This window comes from Cyrtonyx montezumae, unplaced genomic scaffold (assembly GCF_038088225.1).
Source record: "Cyrtonyx montezumae isolate F1298 unplaced genomic scaffold, pur_monq_1.0 scaffold_0, whole genome shotgun sequence".
Taxonomy (NCBI): Eukaryota; Metazoa; Chordata; class Aves; order Galliformes; family Odontophoridae; genus Cyrtonyx; species Cyrtonyx montezumae.
In genome coordinates, this window is record NW_027071824.1 from 37,297,479 (window position 1) to 37,318,275 (window position 20,797).

General features: G+C 41.9%; 1 protein-coding gene across 1 annotated transcript in view; it reads left to right on the forward strand.

Annotated features, from left to right (window-relative positions):
- Positions 1-19,988, forward strand: part of SYNJ2 (synaptojanin 2) — a 57,829-nt gene extending 37,841 nt beyond the window's left edge. Inside the window, exons 14-27 of the mRNA XM_065732824.1 lie at positions 705-845; positions 3,117-3,309; positions 4,890-5,048; positions 5,290-5,446; positions 6,933-7,050; positions 9,570-9,788; positions 10,467-10,545; positions 11,771-11,939; positions 12,271-12,408; positions 14,778-14,912; positions 16,020-16,132; positions 16,339-16,447; positions 17,754-17,956; positions 18,833-19,988. Coding sequence (XP_065588896.1) covers positions 705-845; positions 3,117-3,309; positions 4,890-5,048; positions 5,290-5,446; positions 6,933-7,050; positions 9,570-9,788; positions 10,467-10,545; positions 11,771-11,939; positions 12,271-12,408; positions 14,778-14,912; positions 16,020-16,132; positions 16,339-16,447; positions 17,754-17,956; positions 18,833-19,606 — 2,707 coding nt within the window. The 3' untranslated portion in view covers positions 19,607-19,988. The remainder of the gene's footprint in view (positions 1-704; positions 846-3,116; positions 3,310-4,889; positions 5,049-5,289; positions 5,447-6,932; positions 7,051-9,569; positions 9,789-10,466; positions 10,546-11,770; positions 11,940-12,270; positions 12,409-14,777; positions 14,913-16,019; positions 16,133-16,338; positions 16,448-17,753; positions 17,957-18,832) is intronic.
- Positions 19,989-20,797: the final 809 nt, after the last annotated feature.

The window sequence follows — 20,797 nt, forward strand, 5'->3', positions numbered from 1 at the left end:
TGGGCACTGCTGAAAGTGTTGTTTCTCCATGGGCTTCTGTAGAGTATAGCACACTATATTTTCTAAGTCTTTGTGTTGGCAGAGAAGGACTCTGATGGTTGACATTGCTTTAACACTTGTCCTTAAATCCCTGTATGGTGTTGGAAAAACATGTGCAGTGACATTTTGTCTTTTTTGGGTTACAAGTTTCAGCAGTATTCAGTGTGACTGCTGAGGTGATGGCGTACCCACATGTATCAGTTGACTGTAGATAAGAAAAGGCTCAGTCTGTGAAACTGACGCTATACGCACCCACTCACAAGACTTCATTTAAGAACAGTCAATAGCTAACTCCTCTGAGAAGAGACAGGAGAAGATTGCTTTACAGAGCACAAAAAATCTTATAAGATTTGACATAGATTTTTGGTTTTATGGTTATGATTACTACAGCATGGATCATTCATAGTATAGCTGACAAAATGCACCTTATGTCCAGAATTGGGGTAACTGTATTTCTTCCTCTGTCTTGGCTTGCTGACTCTGCTGGCTCTGGGTTAGATCACAAACAGTCTCTACCAGGCATTCTATATTGCTTCCAGTTCTGGAATCAGTGTGTGCAAAGCCTAATAGATTGTGTGTAAACCTTAGGCACAGTTAATCTGCTCATTTTATTGATTGTATGTGGTTTCTTTTGATTCCATTTAATGATTTTATGTTTGTTTCAGTACAACAAATAGAAAGATGTGGGGAGAACAGCTTCAAAAGGCTATTTCCAGGACTCATCGCTACATTCAGCTGACATCAGCTCAACTTGTTGGTGTTTGTCTTTTCATCTTTGTTCGACCCTATCATGTCCCCTTCATCAGGTAAAAATAAAACAAAACCCACGTTATTAAAGTATACATTTTCAGTGGTGTCTGCATTTGGAGTTTGACCAGAGAGAGCGGGAGTGATTTTTCAGCTTGGTGGAAATAGTACAAACCTGAATTCCAGTGGGAGAGACATATCTTCAGTCAGCAGTAATTTAGTCTGTCCTCTTGAGAAGCCCAAGGACCAGCTCAATATGTCTTCTTCCAGCTCAGCAAGGAATCCAGGCACGCTCTGTGTGTGGGCACTCAGGGTGTAACACCTTGTTTGGGAAATGAATGACCCGACCCAGAATGTCCAAGAGTATTCTGTGCATCTAGTGAAGACAAGTGCCTGTTTCTGCCTGAAGGACAGGTTTTACTTTCTAGCCCTATCCTTACTAGTTCTGTGCAGAACAGACATGGTTCCGGACTTGAAAAGAATGGCGGAAAAGTTGGGAAGAGGAATTAGAGGGAGAGTTAATTTTTCCCATTGATATTTTAGTATCCATTAAATATTTGACACTACAAGGTGTCACCAGGAAGAGAACTATGTGCCTTGTTAGGATAGTGCAGAGCTATATCCCTGGTGTCCAACCAAACTCTTCTTGCCCCTAGAAAATTCTCATTTTTATTAAAAAAAGAAAGAGTATCAAGCCGCAGGGTTTAGTGCATTAAATTGCTTTTGCCATGGGCAAGAATTGTACCAGCTATGTGTAAATTGGTAGGAAATGAGTAGTTAGCTGAATCTATCCTTGGGCATCTTTTTGTCCTAAAGCCTAGAGTGACTGTCAAACTGCTAGGAGTTGGATATAGCCCTCCAAAACTTGGGAAAAAGGGAAGGGTTTGATTGTAGTGACTGAGTTCATTATTTAATGCTAATGTGTCGCTATATGTTATATGTGCATAATCAAATCTAACCTATGTGCTTGTGTAGCTTTTCACATGTCCTATTAAAGGAAAACGAAGATGCTTGGAAGTGCAAAAAAGATTCTGTACTTAACAGAGATTGAAGAGATTAAGACAGAAGTCAGAGAATAGAGAAATAAAATGAGAGAATGGCAGAAGCTTATAGAGTGCTGAAAGGAATGAAGAAATACAAGCATGCAGTAGGTTACCTCAACATAACCTTTGCTAAGAATGGTAGTTAGATAAATATCAGTCAGCAATTGGATAGTCAGGAAGCAGAAAAGGAGAACTACTTAAAGAGAAAAGACTGAAACCCTGCTTCTTTCTGAGCACTCGAAACCCAGCTTCTCACAGAAAACAGTGATGGTCCTTTTTTGTCTCCTTGAGGGCATCTTTTCTGGTGGCTTTCTGAGATCAGGAAAAGAGGACAACAAAGAGTAAAAAGATAGGAGGGCAGAAAGAATGGGGAAAAAAGAGAAAAACAGGGAGAACCTGTAATGTCTTCCTTTTTTCAGATCATCAGTGCCTGGCAGGAGGCCGAACAGGACTTGATGTTTTCCCCCAGTCCCTTACTTAAAGCTGATATTCTTGTCTAGAGCTGCTTGACTTCTGTCTGGAAATTTTCTCAATGGGAAGGACGTACATGGTACTGGAGTTGATTACAACAATGATCTCATCATTTGCTTATCTGATCAGACAAGCATGGTTTATTCTTGAAATAGACTGGCAATCTGAGAGGAATTTTCCTGTAGGCAGGTGGTCTGTTTTGCCAAACGAGTCATCTTTCATTAGGAAAATGCTTAAGTGTATGCTAATCGTGACGTTGAAATATTGTGTAATTAAACATGTGGAGGACCTAAGTAATTTGTCAATAGAACAGAACTTATTTTAGGACCACAGAGATGGTGTCAGTGTGTAGTGTGAATTCCTATCTGTCTGAAAAACAGACTCTTATGTGGTCAAAAGTATAAAAGGGAATGTAGTTGTAACATTAGTTAATGTCTCTAGGATCATGATAGAGGTAAACTTGAAACACATATCCCACAGAAGTTCCCACTATTTCAGAAATAACCTCTTCCTATATTACTTGCCAGGTCAACAAGAGGGAGGAAAATAATTTCAAATATTTTTACATCTATACTGTCTTATAATACTTCATTTGAAACATAAGTACGTGAAGGGTCAAGAGGGGTCACAATCTGAAAGATGTGCCTAATGGCAGCAGGCTTTCTATACAGGCCTCCGTTTGCAGAGGGGAAGAGTCACAGCACCGTAAACGGATTTTTCCTTTATGTTGCAAAGTTAATTGAGTTCTTGTCCCTGCAACTCCTTCCTCTCATCTTTCTATTATTTTTTCCTTTTTTGCTTTTTTTTTCCATACAGGGACGTGGCAATAGACACTGTGAAGACAGGAATGGGAGGAAAGGCTGGAAATAAAGGGGCAGTGAGCATCCGTTTCCAGTTCTATAGTACCAGTTTTTGCTTTATATGCAGTCACTTAACTGCTGGGCAGACTCAGGTGAAGGAGCGGAATGAAGATTATAAAGAAATCACACAGAAACTCAGCTTCCCAATGGTAAGAGTAGGTGTACATGTGCTGAAAACGTGGGAGGTAAAGACTCTGTCTTTATGTTGTCTTTGTGTTCTTTAGTATCCAATAATGCACTTGTACAGAAGTTCTATACATGGCAAAAATATAGTGGTTGCAGCGCTCAAAAAGTCACGGCCTTTGAATAGTTTTCAAGTGGATCTTTCAGGACAGTGTGACTTAACTGACAAATCTGTGAGGCCTTGGGGATGATTTCTAGGTGACTGGGGTTGCATTCAGAGAGCATAGGTCTTGCTGGCACTAGCTAGCAGGGATTCCTCAAAGACCATCCCTACTGCTCAGCGCATCAGTGCCTTAGCTGCTTCTGCTTGGGTGTGATGTATCAGTTCTAGGTGACTGATAAGGTACGCTCCATTTCTCTCACTGTGTCCTCTTGAATGTGTCACTGTTGAGGAACTCCTGTCTTTTCTCAGAATATGGCAAGCAGGCACTATTTATTAGTCTGTATGAATAATTTTTCCTCTGAAGGTTGTCAAATCAATCACTTTAGTGTTCTATTTTACATTTATCGCCTCAGGCCAAGTAACCTGTGAGATATGGTAGTAGTGCTTTGTTGCTTTCCATAACGTTGGTTGCTTTAATTTCTACAGTATTTTCTCTAGACCTCTTGGGAAAGATCCTAAACCACAGAGGGAATGGACCAGTCCGTGTATTCTGTTTAGACAGCAGGAAATGGCGTTTAGGTTGCAAAGTGTAAATTTTTAACACCCTATGGTTTGCAAGGTTTAGAGGCTTGGCACATGCAGCATATTAATTAGTTGTGTCTTATGTAAGAAATGTATTGACGGTTTGCAAATCCTGCATATCATATCTGTTCTATACAGCCATAAATTTGTGCTTGTGGTGTAGTTTTTCTTTGTAATGCCTCATAATAGTCCTCTACACTTAAAAGTAACTAAATGTACCTTGTGTGAAAAATACATATACAGAGTGCCCTCTAGTGCTATGACAGCTGCAGCTGTTTTACAGGCTTTTAGAGGGCTTCAGAGGTTTGTAGCATGACTAAAAGGAAATGACTGGATAGAATTTAGGATATTAAACATAGGGGTGGAGTGAATTTCTAGTAATGTTTTATTTCAGTACTTTTCCAAAATTATGGTAATGTGTACCTAAGGTCTATTTTGGAGCTCATTCTTCATCAAGACCTTTGTTACTGTGAATGTGCTTTGGTATGTGCAGTACATCTTGTGCTTTATTTGGAATAAGTAAATGTATGTGTGTGAAATGTGTTACGAAAACAAATGTATTTTTCTTTTATATTCATACATTCAGCCAAATTGTGAATTTAAAACAGAGGTCTCAGCTTAGACACGCCTTCAGAAAACAGGGTGCAAAATCTGATGCTCTTGTTTACAAAATGCAATCTCAGTGGGATGCAAAAGACAGTGAAGGAGGTAGTTCTTTTTTAAATGGATTTTAGTAAGTAGGATATGGGAGGTATGTGATCAGGTATTTAGTAATTCACAGAGCCCCCATTGTATATTTCAGTTCATTTTAAAGTTGCTTTCCTAAATGTGATTTAACATTAACTGTATTCTCTAAACTAGGGACGGAATGTGTTCTCTCATGACTACGTCTTCTGGTGTGGTGATTTTAACTATCGCATTGATCTAACATATGAGGAAGTCTTTTATTTTCTCAAACGTCAGGATTGGAAAACTCTTCTGGAATTTGATCAACTACAGCAGCAGAAATCTAGTGGAAAAGTAAGACAGTGTGTCTTATTTGTTTATGCTTTGAAGTTGTTGTTTTCTTGAATAGCAGATTGGCCTGATCTAATTCCTTGAGAGAGAGAAAAGTTGCATTCTCAGACGTTTATTTATAGTACGTGAAAGTAGTAATTTGTTTAAGGATCAGAATGTTGTTTATTCACAAAAAAGTTGGTAGAGCACAGTGGCACTTACCTCATCTGTAACTCGATCAAAGAGATGGTACATCTTTCCACAGATTTTTAAAGACTTCCACGAGGGAACTATTAATTTTGGACCAACATATAAGTATGATGTTGGGTCGGAGGCTTATGATACAAGTGACAAGTGCAGAACCCCGGCTTGGACTGACAGAGTTCTTTGGTGGAGAAAGAAATTGCCTTTTGAAAAAACAGGTGAGTAGGATTTTTTTCTCCTTCCTTATTTCAAAATTTCAAATTTCATTTTGATCTAGAATGCATGTAAAGAGAGGGAGTTTGGGAATTCAGGGCTCCAAGAGTTGGATGTGTCATTTAGACGTATTCAAATTTCAGTGTCTTTGCTAAAGCAGATGTATTTCAGCTTCATTGGAATAACCCGCAGAGACAGCCCTTAATTCTTGAGTGGGTGAACAAAGGCTTCATGCTACGGATTGAAAAGGTGCTAGGAGATAGCTGAGAAACTGACAGCAACCCACCTGTGATAATCCAGAAGCTATTTTCTTATTTTTGGCAGAATTATTACTCCAAATAAATTTCCTGTGCGATAAATGATGGATTGTTGTTTGTCTTGTCTTCAGTAGCTGAGTATGCACTTTTCTGTATCTTCTTGTGCCTTAGTAATGTTCATAGTCATACCATGAGTAAGTGTGAAAACTACAAAGCAAATCTACAGCAATCAGAAAGTACATGTCAGTGTGATGTAGATTTATTCACACTTACTTGGGTTTAGAAAAAGTAAAATGAAGAGCTTAAACCATTTATATTCATGTAATCTGGGAAAGAAGAACTGTAGGAGACATAGTAATATTCTTTATTTCAGAAGAAAGAAAACCCTTCAGCGTTTTCAAAGCACACTCTTTATTTTGCATGGAAAGACTAGTGCCTGGGAGGACTTGAGATGATAGATCCCGTGTTCTATGTGTGCTCCATTTAGCAGGTCTCCAGGAGCCCACAGTATGAAGGAGTAATTCCTTGCAGCTTCCTTGTTTTAGAGCTTGTAGGTAGGCCCCTGCCCTGCAAAGCTTTTCTAATCAGGTTGTCACCATAGCTCCCATAGCTCCTCTCCTTTTCTGCAGGTGATACAGCTCCTCTTCTGCGTCTCAGCTCTAATTCTGTTCCCTTGCCTTTTTTCTTCTTTTTTTTATTTTCCCAGCTCTGGGCTAGAGGACGATTTGCTTTCTAGGAAGAAATTGCAGCCCAGTGTTAGTAATTAGGGAGAATTGCCATATTCCATATTAATTCATTTCCAAGTCTGCAGGCAAGAAATAGTTATCCATTAGCCCAAAAAGTGACCTAAAAACTTTACTGTTACTGACAGTGATGTAATACCCCACTCTAGCATAATGTCTGGAGCACTTTCTGTCACCTTAATGCATTACAGCAAAAGTATTTGGAGGTTCCTTTCCCCTTTCTTTTCATTCTGTGCATACTGTTCAGTATATTTCACAAATACTGTATCTTTCCATGCTTAGAAGGAGTGCAGAAAGAAAAATGCTGATATAACCCTTGATCAACCCAGATTGTGCAGATGACTTGAGTGACATTCAGGTTGACATTTTACTGGTAACAACATAACAAGTCTCACTACTAGGGTCTGTGATGTATATCCTAACAAACTATCTCTTCACTGTTGGTAAAAACAGCTTAAAGTGAGTTTGAAATGATGTTTTGTGCTGCACAGCTGGAGAGATTAATCTGCTAGACAGTGATCTGAGTGCAGAAACTAAAGTCAGACACACCTGGACCCCTGGAGCCTTGATGTACTACGGGAGAGCAGAGCTACAAGCATCTGATCACAGGTAAATTCCTAAGCAAATAATCAGAAGTGCTGCAAGGCTAGTATGTGTCATACTGAATGTGTCATACCTTCAGAGCTAATTGTAGCAGACAGTGCACACTTAATTTCTGTTCCCTAATGTGGAGTATTTTTTGTTGTTCTTTGGTTCCTCTTTGGTGGTTTGTTACATTTATTTTCTTTCCTCCTCATGGTGGGATGTTTACTATGGTGGAAAATATCACTCACACTGTGTTGATTTCTGCTGCACTGTAATCTCAGCAAGAGCTGGATAAGTTGCAGCAACAAGGATAGAAACTTTAGAGCTTTCTATCTCTTCATTTTTGGAAAGCTCCAGTACCCAAACAGGCTGCTTTCATGGCCTCCTACTCAGCTTGCTGTGGGGGGGAGGAAGGTGGGACAGTGTGGCCAGGAGAGGTGTAAGTTGTGTATGTAGGGCCAAGTGTGACTTCTTCAGGGAAAAACTTAAACTTATGGGCTGCCGTTAGAAATGGAGATTGGAGATGGAGGTTAAAACAAAGAGCAGTGCCTCTGGCTGTCCCTGCTCATTGCAGAGGAGCTGGACTAGTTGACCTTTAAAGGTCTCTTCCAACTGTAAGGATTCTATTACTCTGTAATTTTATATCATTAACTTCTCTTTGGGGATATAAATGACCTTTCTTCCTTGAACTTGTCACTACTTCACTTCTCTGAAACAAATTCTGTAATAAGTATGCCTTGGAAGTGCCCTTGTACTCATAATATCTTCTTCACACCCATTCATGCCCTCTGGAAGCAGTATGGTATTGCTGCTCGCTGCAGTGCTGCTCAGTGATCCACAGCAGCTGTCTCTGTGCTCCTCATAGTGAGGACTGTACTGTATCCCTCTAGCAATGAGAGAATATACCTCGTGCAACCAACTGTGTGTCAAGGCTGTGACGTTGCCGTGTTCCACAAAGCACAGTGGAACTGCTGCACTCATTTTACAGGACCCTGAGGATGCAATCTGTAAAACATGACTCTTGTACGTTGGTTTTCTATTTCAGCAAACTCAACTGTAAAAAGATTACAGTCAGCATTTCCCAAGGTTTGTGCTAGAAAAAAGGCTTGGCTATATCTCTGTGACATATGGAAATGCATAATGATTCACAGTGCTTAAAGAAATAGCTAATATTTCCTCTGCATTTTTCCCCTCTCTTTTTCCTTTCTATCTTGGCTTTTGTTGCATTCATACACTCTGGTAATGCCTATTCTCTTGCAAGTAAGAAATAGCAATTCTGAAGCAATTAGAAGCAGCCTTTCCAGTTACTACTCTGTGTGCATGTGCGGGTGGTGAAGTTCCGAGAATGTAGATGGCATCCATAGAGAACAAGCTTTGTTCTTTCAGACATCTTTCCCAGTTGTGTTTAGATCTAATGCACAGAGAGGTAATATGCAAGAAACTGCTCAAGAAGCAAGTTTGTGGTGTTGACTAATTATATTGCTATGTAGCAAACATATGTCATTATGTCAAAATGAAAAGGACATTGAGGCCCTTGTTAACCTCCAAAGGGGGGCAACAAATCTGGTGAAAGGGGCAGGAAGGCGTGTCCTATGAGGAGAGACTGAGAATAAACACCTGGGCTGTCCAGTCTGGAGAAGGGGCAGCCAAGAAGTGAACTTCTTGCTCTTTGCAGCTCTCTGAGGAGGTGAAGTGCAGAGAGAGGTGCTGAGCTCTATTCCCTAGTCATGATGAAATGGCATGATGCTGCACCATGAGAGGCTCAGGGTGGATGCTAGGAAACATTCTTTTACCACGAGGATGGTGAAACACTGGAATGGGCTTCCTAGGGTGATAGTTGATGTCCAGGCCTGTCAGCACTCAAGGCATTTAGACAATGCCCTCATAATATTTTGGTTAGTCCTGAAGTGGTCAGGCACTCAGACTAGATGTTTGTTGAAGGTCTCTTCAGTCTGTTATATTCTGTTCTGTTCATTGCCACGTTGAACCCTTAGAGGACCTTGTCCTTTTGGAAGACAGGCATATTCATGTGGCCATGCCGAGCAGAATAGATTGCCTTCCCATTCTGCAGGGGCTCTGGGAGACAGCTAGTTAAAAATGAGCAAAGTTGGTAATTTTAGACTGGGGGTTTGCCAGAAGTGCTGCACAGAAGTGTTATTTGTCTGTGGTGTGTCCCACTGTTATACTCAGCTAATTAAGGTAAATACAACTAAGAGTGCTCAAGGCATGATTTTCCATTATAGGAGAAACGAAGCAATCCACCAGATTCCAAACTTCCAGGCTGTATTACCACCACAGTGCTTTCTTACTGTGAGACCTTAAATAATTTGTTCTGCTTCTGTTTCTGTGTAGAGCATACATAATAAGCCTCGTTTTCCTGAGAAGGAAGTGATTAACAGAATATTTGTAATGAACTTTGACACTGTGGAGTTAAAAATGACCATAGATGTATAGGATTGTTTTGAGTTTTTTTTATAAGCATTTCCTATTGGACAGTGTTGATTTTAATTTTAAATAAGCATTATCTTCTTTATTTCTTGTAGGCCTGTGTTAGCTATCGTAGAAGTGGAGGTCCAGGAAGTTAATGAAGGCGCTCGTGAGAGTGTTTTCCGGGAAGTCTCATCTTTCCAGGGACCACTGGATGCCACAGTAGTGGTGAATCTGCTATCACCAGTGCCAGAAGAGAAAAATGATTTTCCTGAGGACCTGCGTACAGAACTTATGCAGATGTTTGAGGATTATGGCACTATTGTTCTGGTCAGGTACATTTGGGGTCTGAGGTGTTGTGTCATCTATTCAAAAACACAGACTAGCAATTCCCTTTATATCCAGACAGAATTCATTTTGTGTTAGAAAGCAGCACATGAAGTTCCATTGTTATATGTTGAATTTTTCATTAGAAATGAAATAGTTATGTTTTGGATATCTTTTCCTTCGTGTCAGCCTGCTGAAGAAATAGTCAAAGCCTCATTTAGGTGCTCTGCTTCTGCTGGCTGTTCCTCTGTCCACGCTTCACTTCCCCTGAGGAGACTATGTGCTCTCTTCCAGCACTCTTTCACACTCACTAGTCAGGCTGACGATGCACAAATCTTTGTGACGTTGTGTGTCCTCTGAGGTTGAGGAGGAATATGCAGAGCCAAGGGAAGTAGTAAGGGACTACAGTTTTTGGACTGGATATCCTGCCAACAATTGCCGAGATGTTTGTACATCCCTTCTTCAGGGATGACCCAGTAGTGGCTGTGTTGCTGGAGTCACACAGAGGAGGAGAAGGGAAAGAGCTCAGCTGGGATTTGTAGATCACTTGCTCTTCCCCTAAAAGTAGTTATGAGTAAAATAAAGCTAAAACCAAATAAATGGTTCTACAAAATGGCCGTGGTTGCATTTAAGGCTTTTTATTCATTGGTGAAGTGCACCGTTTTCTCTCTGTCTTTTTTCACTAGGATCAGTGAAGGTCAAATGCTGGTAACGTTTGCAGACAGCAAGTCAGCACTTCGCGTTATGGATATAGATGGCATCAAAGTAAGACCAACTCACACAACAATCCCCTACCAGATTTCCCAAAAGTAGTTGCTTAGAATGAGATGAGAGTATTAAATTTCTAACTAAATCAAGTAATCTAATTTTAAAGAAGCTTCGTGCTCACCAAGTCCTTGGCTTTCACAGCTGCTGAAGCTCTTAATGTTAATACAATATTTCTGTTTCAGGAGGGCAGGAAGTAACTTTTCTTGGAACTCTTAAGCAGTGCTTAGGAACTGGCCTTGTAATACCACTGCAGAATACGTGGACTTGGTCATTGCTTTGGCACTTGAAGCTCTAGAAACTGATTTTATACTGTCGCCAAAGCATGCTCAAGATTGTTGTATAGAGATTTTTGTTTCCCTAAAGTGTACCAACTAAACTCCTTCTCCCAGACTGGAATATGATTCATTGCCCTCTAAGGCAAATGCAGCATTAGCTGTAAGTGTTTATATTCTCGTCCCTTGCTTTTCCTTCCTACGCATATACACTACAATTCATCAGCCCTCTCATTTTGCTGACTGCGTGGAGCTGCACTGTAAACTCAACACTGAAGTAATGGATTTAACTGTTGTTCTTCTTTCATATTTGGAGTTTTATCTTCTAAATTGGCTCATTTCATTGATCTAATGTATAGCACAGAGCCAAACACTGCTGTATGTGTGCAACGTGTGAAGGGGCTAGGAGCCGAAGTCAAGAACTTTCCAAGCTACTAATACAGCCAAAGCTGCTATTTTGGATACCTGTTCCCCTAAATGTCATGGAGTAACATGTAAAATCAGGTGCAGTCTTAATCTTTGTATCAACTATCAATCAGTACATTGGCTCTCATATCTGTGATTTTCTGAGCAGAGTCTCCTTACAGATGGCAGCAGGTAACGAGGTTCTGTATGTTTTAAAGCTACTGACTAAAAAAAGGAACCCTCCCACTCCATTATGAATATCACAGTATCATTTTGATGCTAGCTGATGCTTCACATCTTTCTCAAGTAACCCCCCAAATGCAGTAGCATCTCCTAATGAGCTTTGAAGCTTATTTTCTTTCAAGAGTATCATTACAGTCTGGAAAGTTGTTATGAGTGTATGAAGTATGCTTCCTTTTCGTTTATCTTCTAAGACGAAGCTTCAGTTCTATCACTTACAAGCAGTCAGCAATGTATGCTTATCTGTTCAGGCACTCTCCTTTTGTGTCATTGCTCAGCAAAGGGGAAATAATTGTTTGTGTTAGGTCAGAGGCAGAGCAGTGAAGATCCGTCCCAAAACTAAGGACTGGCTGAAGGGACTTCAGGAAGAAATTGCTCGGAAACGGGACAGTGTTGTCCCCATGTCTCCCACTGCAAATTCCTGTCTTTTGGAAGAAAACTTTGACTTCTCAAGTTTGGACTATGACTCAGAAGGTAAGCAGGTTTCTAAGCTAAGTTGCTTTGCTGGCTTTGATTGCATAGAGCACAGAGTACCAGCGTCAATTGTATTTTAAACTGCAATGAAACCACAATGCTTAAAAAGAGGATTGTAAATAAAATTGCAACCCAGCACCTTGCCTGGGCAGAGAACTATTGCTAAGATTGACCTATCAGTGTAGCATTAACAAAATATGTTAGCAAATCCAGTGTGTGGTACAGTTGTCTGAATAGAAACAAACTGTAATGAACCATGTATTGCAAAAGGAGCCTCAATTCATTTATGTACTTCCTCATTCAGTCTTTGTTATTTAATATTTTAATTCAGGTGATATAGTGGAGGATGAAGATGAGTATTTAGATGATGCTTTGTGTCAAAACCTGGAAGCAGACACAGCCGAATATTTGCCTGATGTTTGTGGACATCTTTCATCCAAATCTGGACAAAACCCACGGCTGTATAAAGGTAAATTATGTATGTTCCTTAAGTAAGACCTGAACACTTGTTCTCTATTTATATTTGATTATAGGTCTTTCAAAGATGATGATTATCTTTTTGGTATGTGTTTATGTGGTGCTCAAAAACTATTGAGCTTGTAACCAAGGCCCTCAGGCAATGCAGCCATACAAATAATAAAGCTGGATCTTACTTCTCTCCAGCCCAGGGCAAGGTAGTAGTGCTGAGAAATGCCAGCTTCCTTTTAGAGTCATAATTAATTATTTATCTTTTTATCCACTTGATATTTTATGCCTTGGTGCTGTACAATACAAAATCACCTGTACCTTATTTCCTTATTAGTGAGGGCCAGAGCAAAATCAAATCCAAGGATTGCTGTTGATTTGGTGATGAGCTGTGTTCTGTCCATTGAGCAATAGCTGAGGCAGCACAGACTGGAGTAAGCTGGGGTGTTCAAAAAGTTGTATTCAAACAACTGACTTCAGAAGGCTAAGATTTCTCCTTTGCTTCTATTTTATTTATTTTTGAAGAAGCTGAGGTTCATACTACAGCTACGTTCATTCTTTCATAGCTTTGCAAATATGCTGTTCTGTTTTCTGGTCACTTGGCATTTATGCATTATTATGAAATTACTCTGTAAGGTGAAGCTGTAGCTATGAAGAGAGTGCTGCTACAAACTGCAGCAAGAGCTAGCCACACTGGTGGCCTTATTACATTGGCACATGGTTAGGACAGGGCTCAGTGGCCAAGCAGACAGGCTGGGTCACATCTTAACAATTCAGTGCCATCATCAGGTGATTCAGAAGCTCTTCCTGCACTCTCACAGAAGAAAATCTGACATAAGAGTGAAAACTCTAATGCCTTTAAAGGCTGAGTCAGAAGCAGAGGTCATAAAGATTAAATGAAATTCCTAAGTTTACCCAGACAGATGTCCCAAGCTGTGAGATAGAGCTTTCTGACCCACCTTAAGCTGTATGCTGTATGCAGTGTGTGGGCAGACCCAGAAACAGCCCTGAACCAACAAGCAATCTGTCATTAAATACAGAGAAAACAGTCACTTTGTACTATGAGGACTTGGAACACCTCTGGCCTATGATGTGGTGATTCATTGTGCTACAGAGAATTGCAGACATTCTTTTCACCCACAATAGCTGGATGCAGACAGAAACCAAGGAGAGGAGCACAGTAGCATGCCTGTGTGTTTCTGAGGTCAGAACGCTATAGCCTCACAAAATTCATGTTCCTGAGAGCCATCGCTAAAGCCCAGCAGTCTTTTAAGCAGGAGGGATAGAGTGGAAGTGGCTGATTTTTGTCTTGTGCTCAACATTACTGCCAGAATTTCCAGCCGTGTCTTTAGCCACAGATGGAAATTGCCACAGTGTGGCAATTCAGATCATACTGATGAGGCCTTATCTGTTGCTTAGAAGTACTGAAAATGGAAGGGGGGCAGGCTGGGCAGATTGGAGGCTGTGTCTCTGCAGATGCCATCTGGTGCTGAGTGGGAGCAGGAAAGTGTGAGGTAGCTCAGCATTCCCTGGAGAGCACAACTTTCTGAAAAACAGGAACTCGTGTAAGAATGCCTTAAAGCAGGAGAGACTGCTGTTTGTCAGTTTCTTCCCCCTCTTCTCCAAACCACAGGGACAAAACTAAACGCAGCGTGTTCTGGAGCCCTAGAGGCTATTGCTGCATGGTGGGGCAGGGAGAGGAGGTACTGATGTGAAAGCCGACCCCAGTGTGGTTGGCTCGGAGCTGGAAGCCATCTCTACTCCTCCCCAGCTATCAGAGAGGCTAAGGTGGGGTGAAACTGCAATAGCTCAGTCATTTGAGGTGCATTTGAAGTCTATTGCATTGAGGCATGTGTAGCTGTAATGAAATGTTGCTGGAAAGCAGAGAGATGTGATGACAGAGTGATTCAGACAGACCTTTCTGTGGCACGAAAACAGTTCTGAGCAAGGAAGGTTGCCTAATCATCAGAAGGAATTGTGGCCTTCAGGAGAGAAGAGTAAGGAATTAATCATGACTCACGTTACCGTGGCTGCTGTGCCTCAGTTTGAATGATGCCAGGTCACTGAAGTGTGCCTGCGAAAAGCTCTCAGTGTAACAAGGTGAGCAGGAACCCTGAAATGGGATGCAGGCAATCTGTCAGCAGCAACAAATGCTGGAAAAGGAGAGAGGGAAACATCTGACAGAAGGGTGGGTAGATGTTTTCTCAGGTGGGAGCAGGGAGCTATTCCAGGGGAACAAACAGGATGAAAGAAGCCCTGTGCTGTTGCTGTGATACCTCAGGATTGCTATTCACCATTGCCTCTATACAGATGGCTCAGATTTGGTGCATGCTCGCCAGTGTCTGACACAGATCTTTTCTAAAATTTCCCCAGATGATGCAGACCTGGTTGATTTGAAGCAGGAGCTGGAGGCAAGTGGGGAGCGTCACCACCGGTCTCCAGGCAGGTCTCTGTCTGTCCCTAACAGGCCTCGGCCACTCCAGCCCCCACAGAGGCCTCCTCCTCCTGGTGAGTTTAACTTTCCTTAACATCGTGTTGGTCTCAGTTGAACAGTTTTGCCTGCCGTTTCTGGGCGACAAAGGAAAGGGTATTGTTCTGAAATATCAAACTGCTGCTTTGTTTGCTTCCCAGCCTGTTTCAGTCTGAATATGGCCACAGCTAGCAATGGGGGAAGTCTGTTTTTAAGGTGACAGACACTCCTTAGCGAAAGGCCCCATGCTTTAGTGAGGATGGAATGACAGTACTAACTAACTCATCACTCAGCTCAGAAGTTGATCGGCCACTTTGTCACAAGAAATACCATTATTTATGCCTGCTGGCTTAGTAAGTCTGACTTAATTGTTATCTTCTTTTTAAAAGCTTTGACAAAATACTTGTTCTTTTCTACTTTGCAAGCAGCTCTTGCTTGCTTTTGTGTTCAGTGAAGGACTGGGGAGAGTGATGCTGTTTACCTGTGCTCTATTCACCCAAGAGGTCATCCATCAGTGCTGCACTGCTCATGTTCTTATGGCTGTTTCTGGATGAATGCCGATTGCTAAATCCAGATAACAATCTCAGTCTCCTGTGTGACATCTTCTGTGTGACACAAGCTATATTGGTTTTTGCAGCCCCCAAATCCTCTCTTTGGATTTTTTTCAGTCTTAATTGAAAGGCTCTGCCAGATTCGATGTTGGAAGATGAGTTCTTCACTGTTATTCCATTCATTTCTGAGTCTCTTGTACAGAAATGAGTGCTGGCGTTAGTACTTCTGTGCCTCAAAGGCAGAGTTAATGCTCAGCTGAGATAACTAAATTGTTGAATGAAAGCAAGAATAACTAAGAAACTGCTTCCTGAAACAGCTCAATGTTTCATTTGTGTTAGGTTTTTTCATCTTAGACTTAAAGCAGTAACAGCTTCAGCCCGTTTATTCCTCCTAGATCAAAGTGTGCTCCTCTCAGCAGAAGCATTCAAGGTCTCTGATGTTCTACAGGAAGGTCTTGCGTAATGTGTCCATCACTTGGAGGAGCAGGGAGCCAGTGATAGTGACTCTTTCATTTCTCACAAACGTGTTTCAAAGACAGTAACCTACCATTGCAAGTTACTGAGTGCAACAAGCCATTTTTGTTCCTCTTTCAGCTGGAACATCAGGCAAAAAGTCCTCCTCAGATGGTTCCCTCTCTTCAGGAAGCCACTCCACCTGCTCCATCCTGGCCACGGCGAAGCTGCTGCCTGGAGCCCCTCAGCAGCCGGTGAGCCTGTGGCAGATAGCTATCTGTCTCCTCAGCTGATAACAAAAGCCCAGTGCTCTTCACCAATTTGGTAGAATACATAGGTTTCTGACAGCCACTGGCAAAACCAGAGCTTTACATGTGTGTGAGCTTAGCCCTAAGGTTACAAGCACACAGGAAAAAATGATTTCCTCAAGTGTTACTCATTTTTGTGTTTTTTATTGAAGCCTAAAGTTCGGACTGGAATAAGTAAACCTTACAATGTCAAGCAAATCAAAACCACCACTGCTGAGGAAGCAGAAGAAGCTATCAGATGTCTTATGGAAGCTAAAGGAGGTGAGCCCAGCTTTCTAATGGACTTGCAAAAATCTTTAAATACAGAATTCTGCAGGTGGATCTGTCCTTCTGCTGTCATAGCCCATGTGTATTTATTTCCATTCAGAGGCTCTGCTGAGCACTGACATGCATATTCTTGCAAGCTTTTGCTTAGTGTTGTCAGTTTTGATAGTGCTGGCCTTGTTTTTCAAAGGTAACTCAAGTTGTATATTTTGTTGCAGAACCTGTTAACTATGAGGATTTGGATTATTTATGTCCAGATTTAGTCTGAAAATTTAAAAGATAAAGCTGGAATCAACTGCTTGTGTTACCTCAGAGTTAGATTTGTTGCTCCACATAGTGATGTTCACTATTCCAAGCAGAGCTACAGGGGAGATACAGCTTTGGGAGAAATAACCTGGATTTTATTCACATTTGGACAGCAAGTATAGTTGCTGTCTACAGAGAAGCTTGTGCTACCTTTATCTGGAATACCTATGTTGAAAGGCTGCTGTGTGTGTAGACTGTCTGTCTAGTCCCTGGAGATGAGAGGTTTTCACAGGGGCAAATCAAAGCAGGAAATTCAGGCTGTGTGAATATGCCCTCTGCAGTTGCAAGGAGACCCTTTCTGTTGATGCTGTATAAAGAAGAAAGAATACATTATTGATTTGAGAGCACAACCTGAGCCTGCAGTGCACTCAAAGAGAACACCAGTTCACTTAAAGAGAACCACCACCTCTTTTGTTTGTAAATACAGACAGTGCAGTGTGGAATAGTCCACTTTAATTAGAAATATCATAATGGCATTTTGATGTTTGTTCCTCAGAGACTGCTGTACATCTGTCTTTGAAATCAGGAATACTCCCCATTAATTCTGAAATTCCTATTTCATCAGCTTGGGTAAGGACACCAGTCTAGTCAGCATTGCTTCTGATAGCTTGTGCTCTACTCTAGTTAGCATTTGCAATTCTTTGCTTACAGGAGGCACTCAGTGTGGTTACCTTGTTTATCCAGGGAACCCGAGCAAGAGGAGGCTCAGGACTTGAGCCCAGTACTTAGGTGCCCCAGCCACTGCTTAACCCACTTGGCCCAATGATGATGCAGCACTGCTGTGTTGGCATCAAGTGTTTGTTTCATACAGAAAAGGTTCTCTTTAACTGCTGTGTACAGAATGCCATTTTCTGATTCTAGACGTAGGATTACAAAGGTCTGTGTTTTCCTGAAACTGGGCGTGGGCACTGCGCCCTTCAGTCACACGCAGTTTGGAAAACAGGACTGTGAAAGAAACTACTTTGCTGCCAAGACAACGATTGATTTTGCTTTTCAGGATTGCAGGAGGATGCACTGAAGCCTGCTCCAACTCGAAACCAAGTGTCCATCAAACCCGAGCCTGCTCCCGGCATCACAAAGTCCCTGTCCTTTCAGGGGCCACAGGCAGGACCAGCACTTGTGCCCCATCGCCCCCCACCCAAAGTTCCAACCACAAAGAGGCCAGCAGCTCTGCAAAGGGCCGGAGCCAAGATAGAAAATGTAAGTTGTAGCCTTACACGGGTGTGAAGGAAAGAAAAAGGGTGTGTGTGGGGGAGCTGGTAAGCAGTTGTTCTGAAGCCTGAACCTTCAAACAGCGCCCGGTTCTTAGTCGACGGGCACTGAAATGGGGGTGTGGTCATAAAAACACTGGAGGCAGTCAGAAAGGGGAGGAAACGAACCTGAGGCTTCTACTCAGCTTTTCTGTTTGTGAGCCTGTTCTCTTAGATGTAGTTACTCCTAGTTTTGTCTAGGCATTGCCAAGGTATGCAGCACTGATTGGGACTGTCATGGCTCCGATTGTCTAATAGTTTTAAATAGCAAATACATCAGTGTGGAATTGCATTTTGCCTTTACTTTTAACTAGCATGATGCTAGTTCCTAGCATCAGTGAGACTTGCCAGTGCCTTTAATCCCTTTCTTGGCTTAGCTGAAGTCCTTCAACCTTATGTATCAGAATATAGCCAAAGGTGTGAGCTAATGGCCCTATTCATTTAGCCCTCATGCATTCTTGCTTAAATAATTCTAGGCAGCAGGGAGATGTAACAAACAAATAACTCTTCAGAACGTCCCTAATTCAGCCTGGAGTTAAATTCTAACATGAGAAAGAGATGCTCAGAAAGAGGAGTATTTTTCATGCAGAGTGAACTGGGCTGTAGGATCCCTGTCAGACAGGGCACTTGGACAGTGGTCCAAGGCATAATGCTTGAGGAAGAACCAAACAGGCACAGTTTCAAACCGTGCTGTCAAGCCTCCTCTCCTGTACTGCTTTTTTTTTCTTTAGTACTGTCAGCTTTTCTCAGCAATGCCATCAGTAAAGCTTGCACTAGAAGGTACCGTGTTAGTTCTCAAATTTCCCACTCGTTTTCACCCCCTCAGGCCGTGTCTAGAGAAGAGCGATTTGACCAACAGGCATTGCAGAATCCCTTTGGCTTGCCAGAGCCCTGCCTAGAAGATGCAGCTATTCTCAGTCCGACCAAGATTACTCCAGTCCCTAAGCCCAGAACATCACAACCTGGGAAGCCTCAGGAGAGCAGGGGGAGCAGTGACAGGCAGCCCCTCTCTCCAAGCACAGCTGAGGCCAACGTGCTGCCCCCCCAGAGTTCATCCTTCACCCCAAAGGTGCCACCACGAAGAAAAAAGTCTGCTCCTGCAGCTCTTCATCTGCAAGTTCTCCAGAGCAGTGAACACCCACTTTTTAGAGAGTTAATGCTCAACTCCAACAACAACAATCCCGGCTGCCCTCAGCCTCAGGATGCTGATGTCCTTCACTTCGCCCCCACAAGCTCTGCCCTCACAGCTCCTATGCTCTCTGCCAGCCAAGAAAATAACACAAGCACACAGATGGCACCCAACACAGCATTAACTGCTGTAGCAGAAGGCCAGCCTCCTCTGCTCTCAGACAGCAGCTCCCTCACAAAGAACACTGATCTCTTGGACCTGGACACAGATTCTTCCTGCCATCTCTCCAGCCAGGCACCATCAGCAGTTTCTGCAGCACACAATCCAGAAAACTTGAAACTGCCCAGTCACTGGGTGACGTTCAGTGATGACGAGGACAGTGGTGCACTGGCAGAAGGGTTCAACAAACTGCTTGTCCTAGAACAAAACAAAAACAGTTTGAAGAATATAAATAATAATTTAGAATTCTAAAACTCAGCCCCTTGGGGAACAATAACAACGATGCAAAATCAAAACAAATCTTTTGCATAAAGGTCTTTATTTAAACAAATATGTCATCTGTCCATGCTACATTTCATTTTCGTTTTGTTTAAAGACAAAGAAACCGCCCCTGGAGGGAGGTGAACAGAGTATATGCAATCTAATGTTATCCAGTTCGTTTGAAAAGTTCTTTATTCTAAGTTATTTCTTTTTATTAATCCGTCTGAAGATGTTTTATTTCAGGTAGAAATCATACACAACAACATGTATGGAGGAAAAAAAAAAAAAAAAGGATGTTAATAAAAACGTTTTCATGTGAAATGTATATTTTAACCCATTTCTGTCACCTAAAATAAAGTACCTTTACCTTGAATGGACTGCTGGAGTTATTCTGGAATAAATATCTGCAGGAGGAACACATATCAGTGTAACCACAGCAGTAGTGCTGCTATTGTTCTGCCAGTAAGTTTCCAGTGTGGAAACAATGCTCAGGCATTATCTGTACGCAGACAGCTGCAGTCCAGGCAGCCCATGATTTTGGTGGGGATACCCATGGTGCTCTACTGCAACTGCAGGCTCTCACTTGGCCTGCGTAGTACCGCTGTGCAGCACAGATGCCATTTGTCTGCCATCTTGTCACAGTAACTAACTTATTGATTTAATAACAGAAGATCTCTATGTATATTTTTTTTCCTTCTTCCTACAGGAAGATTTTTGGACCTACTCATTCTCAGCTGCTTAGAAACCACACCTCAGCTGCCTTCCAACATCAGCAGCTCGCTGCCACCAGCACAAGGTTGAACACAAGCATCTGGTAAGAGGCTGCTGCCTGTCCAGAACAAAGCACCCCAAAACTTTCAAAAGTCAAATGTGTGAAACCCTGAGTTGAGCTTCATGTAGAAGTGTCAGTTTATCTATCTATCTATCTCAGGAGCAGGGTGGTGAAGCAGGAAGAAGTAGCTGGTCTCACACTCTTCACAAACACTGTGATTATTTATGGACACGTCAGTAAAAACATCAAGAGCAGTTAAAAAAAGAAATGGCTGTACAACGTACTATCTAACATTCCCTGAAAAGAAAGACAATTAATTAACAGATTATAAGCCAAGCAGGGCCAGACCCACTGCATTTGTGAAACCATCACAGAAAACTGCAGGAGGTGAGGACTCTTCCCTCTCATCC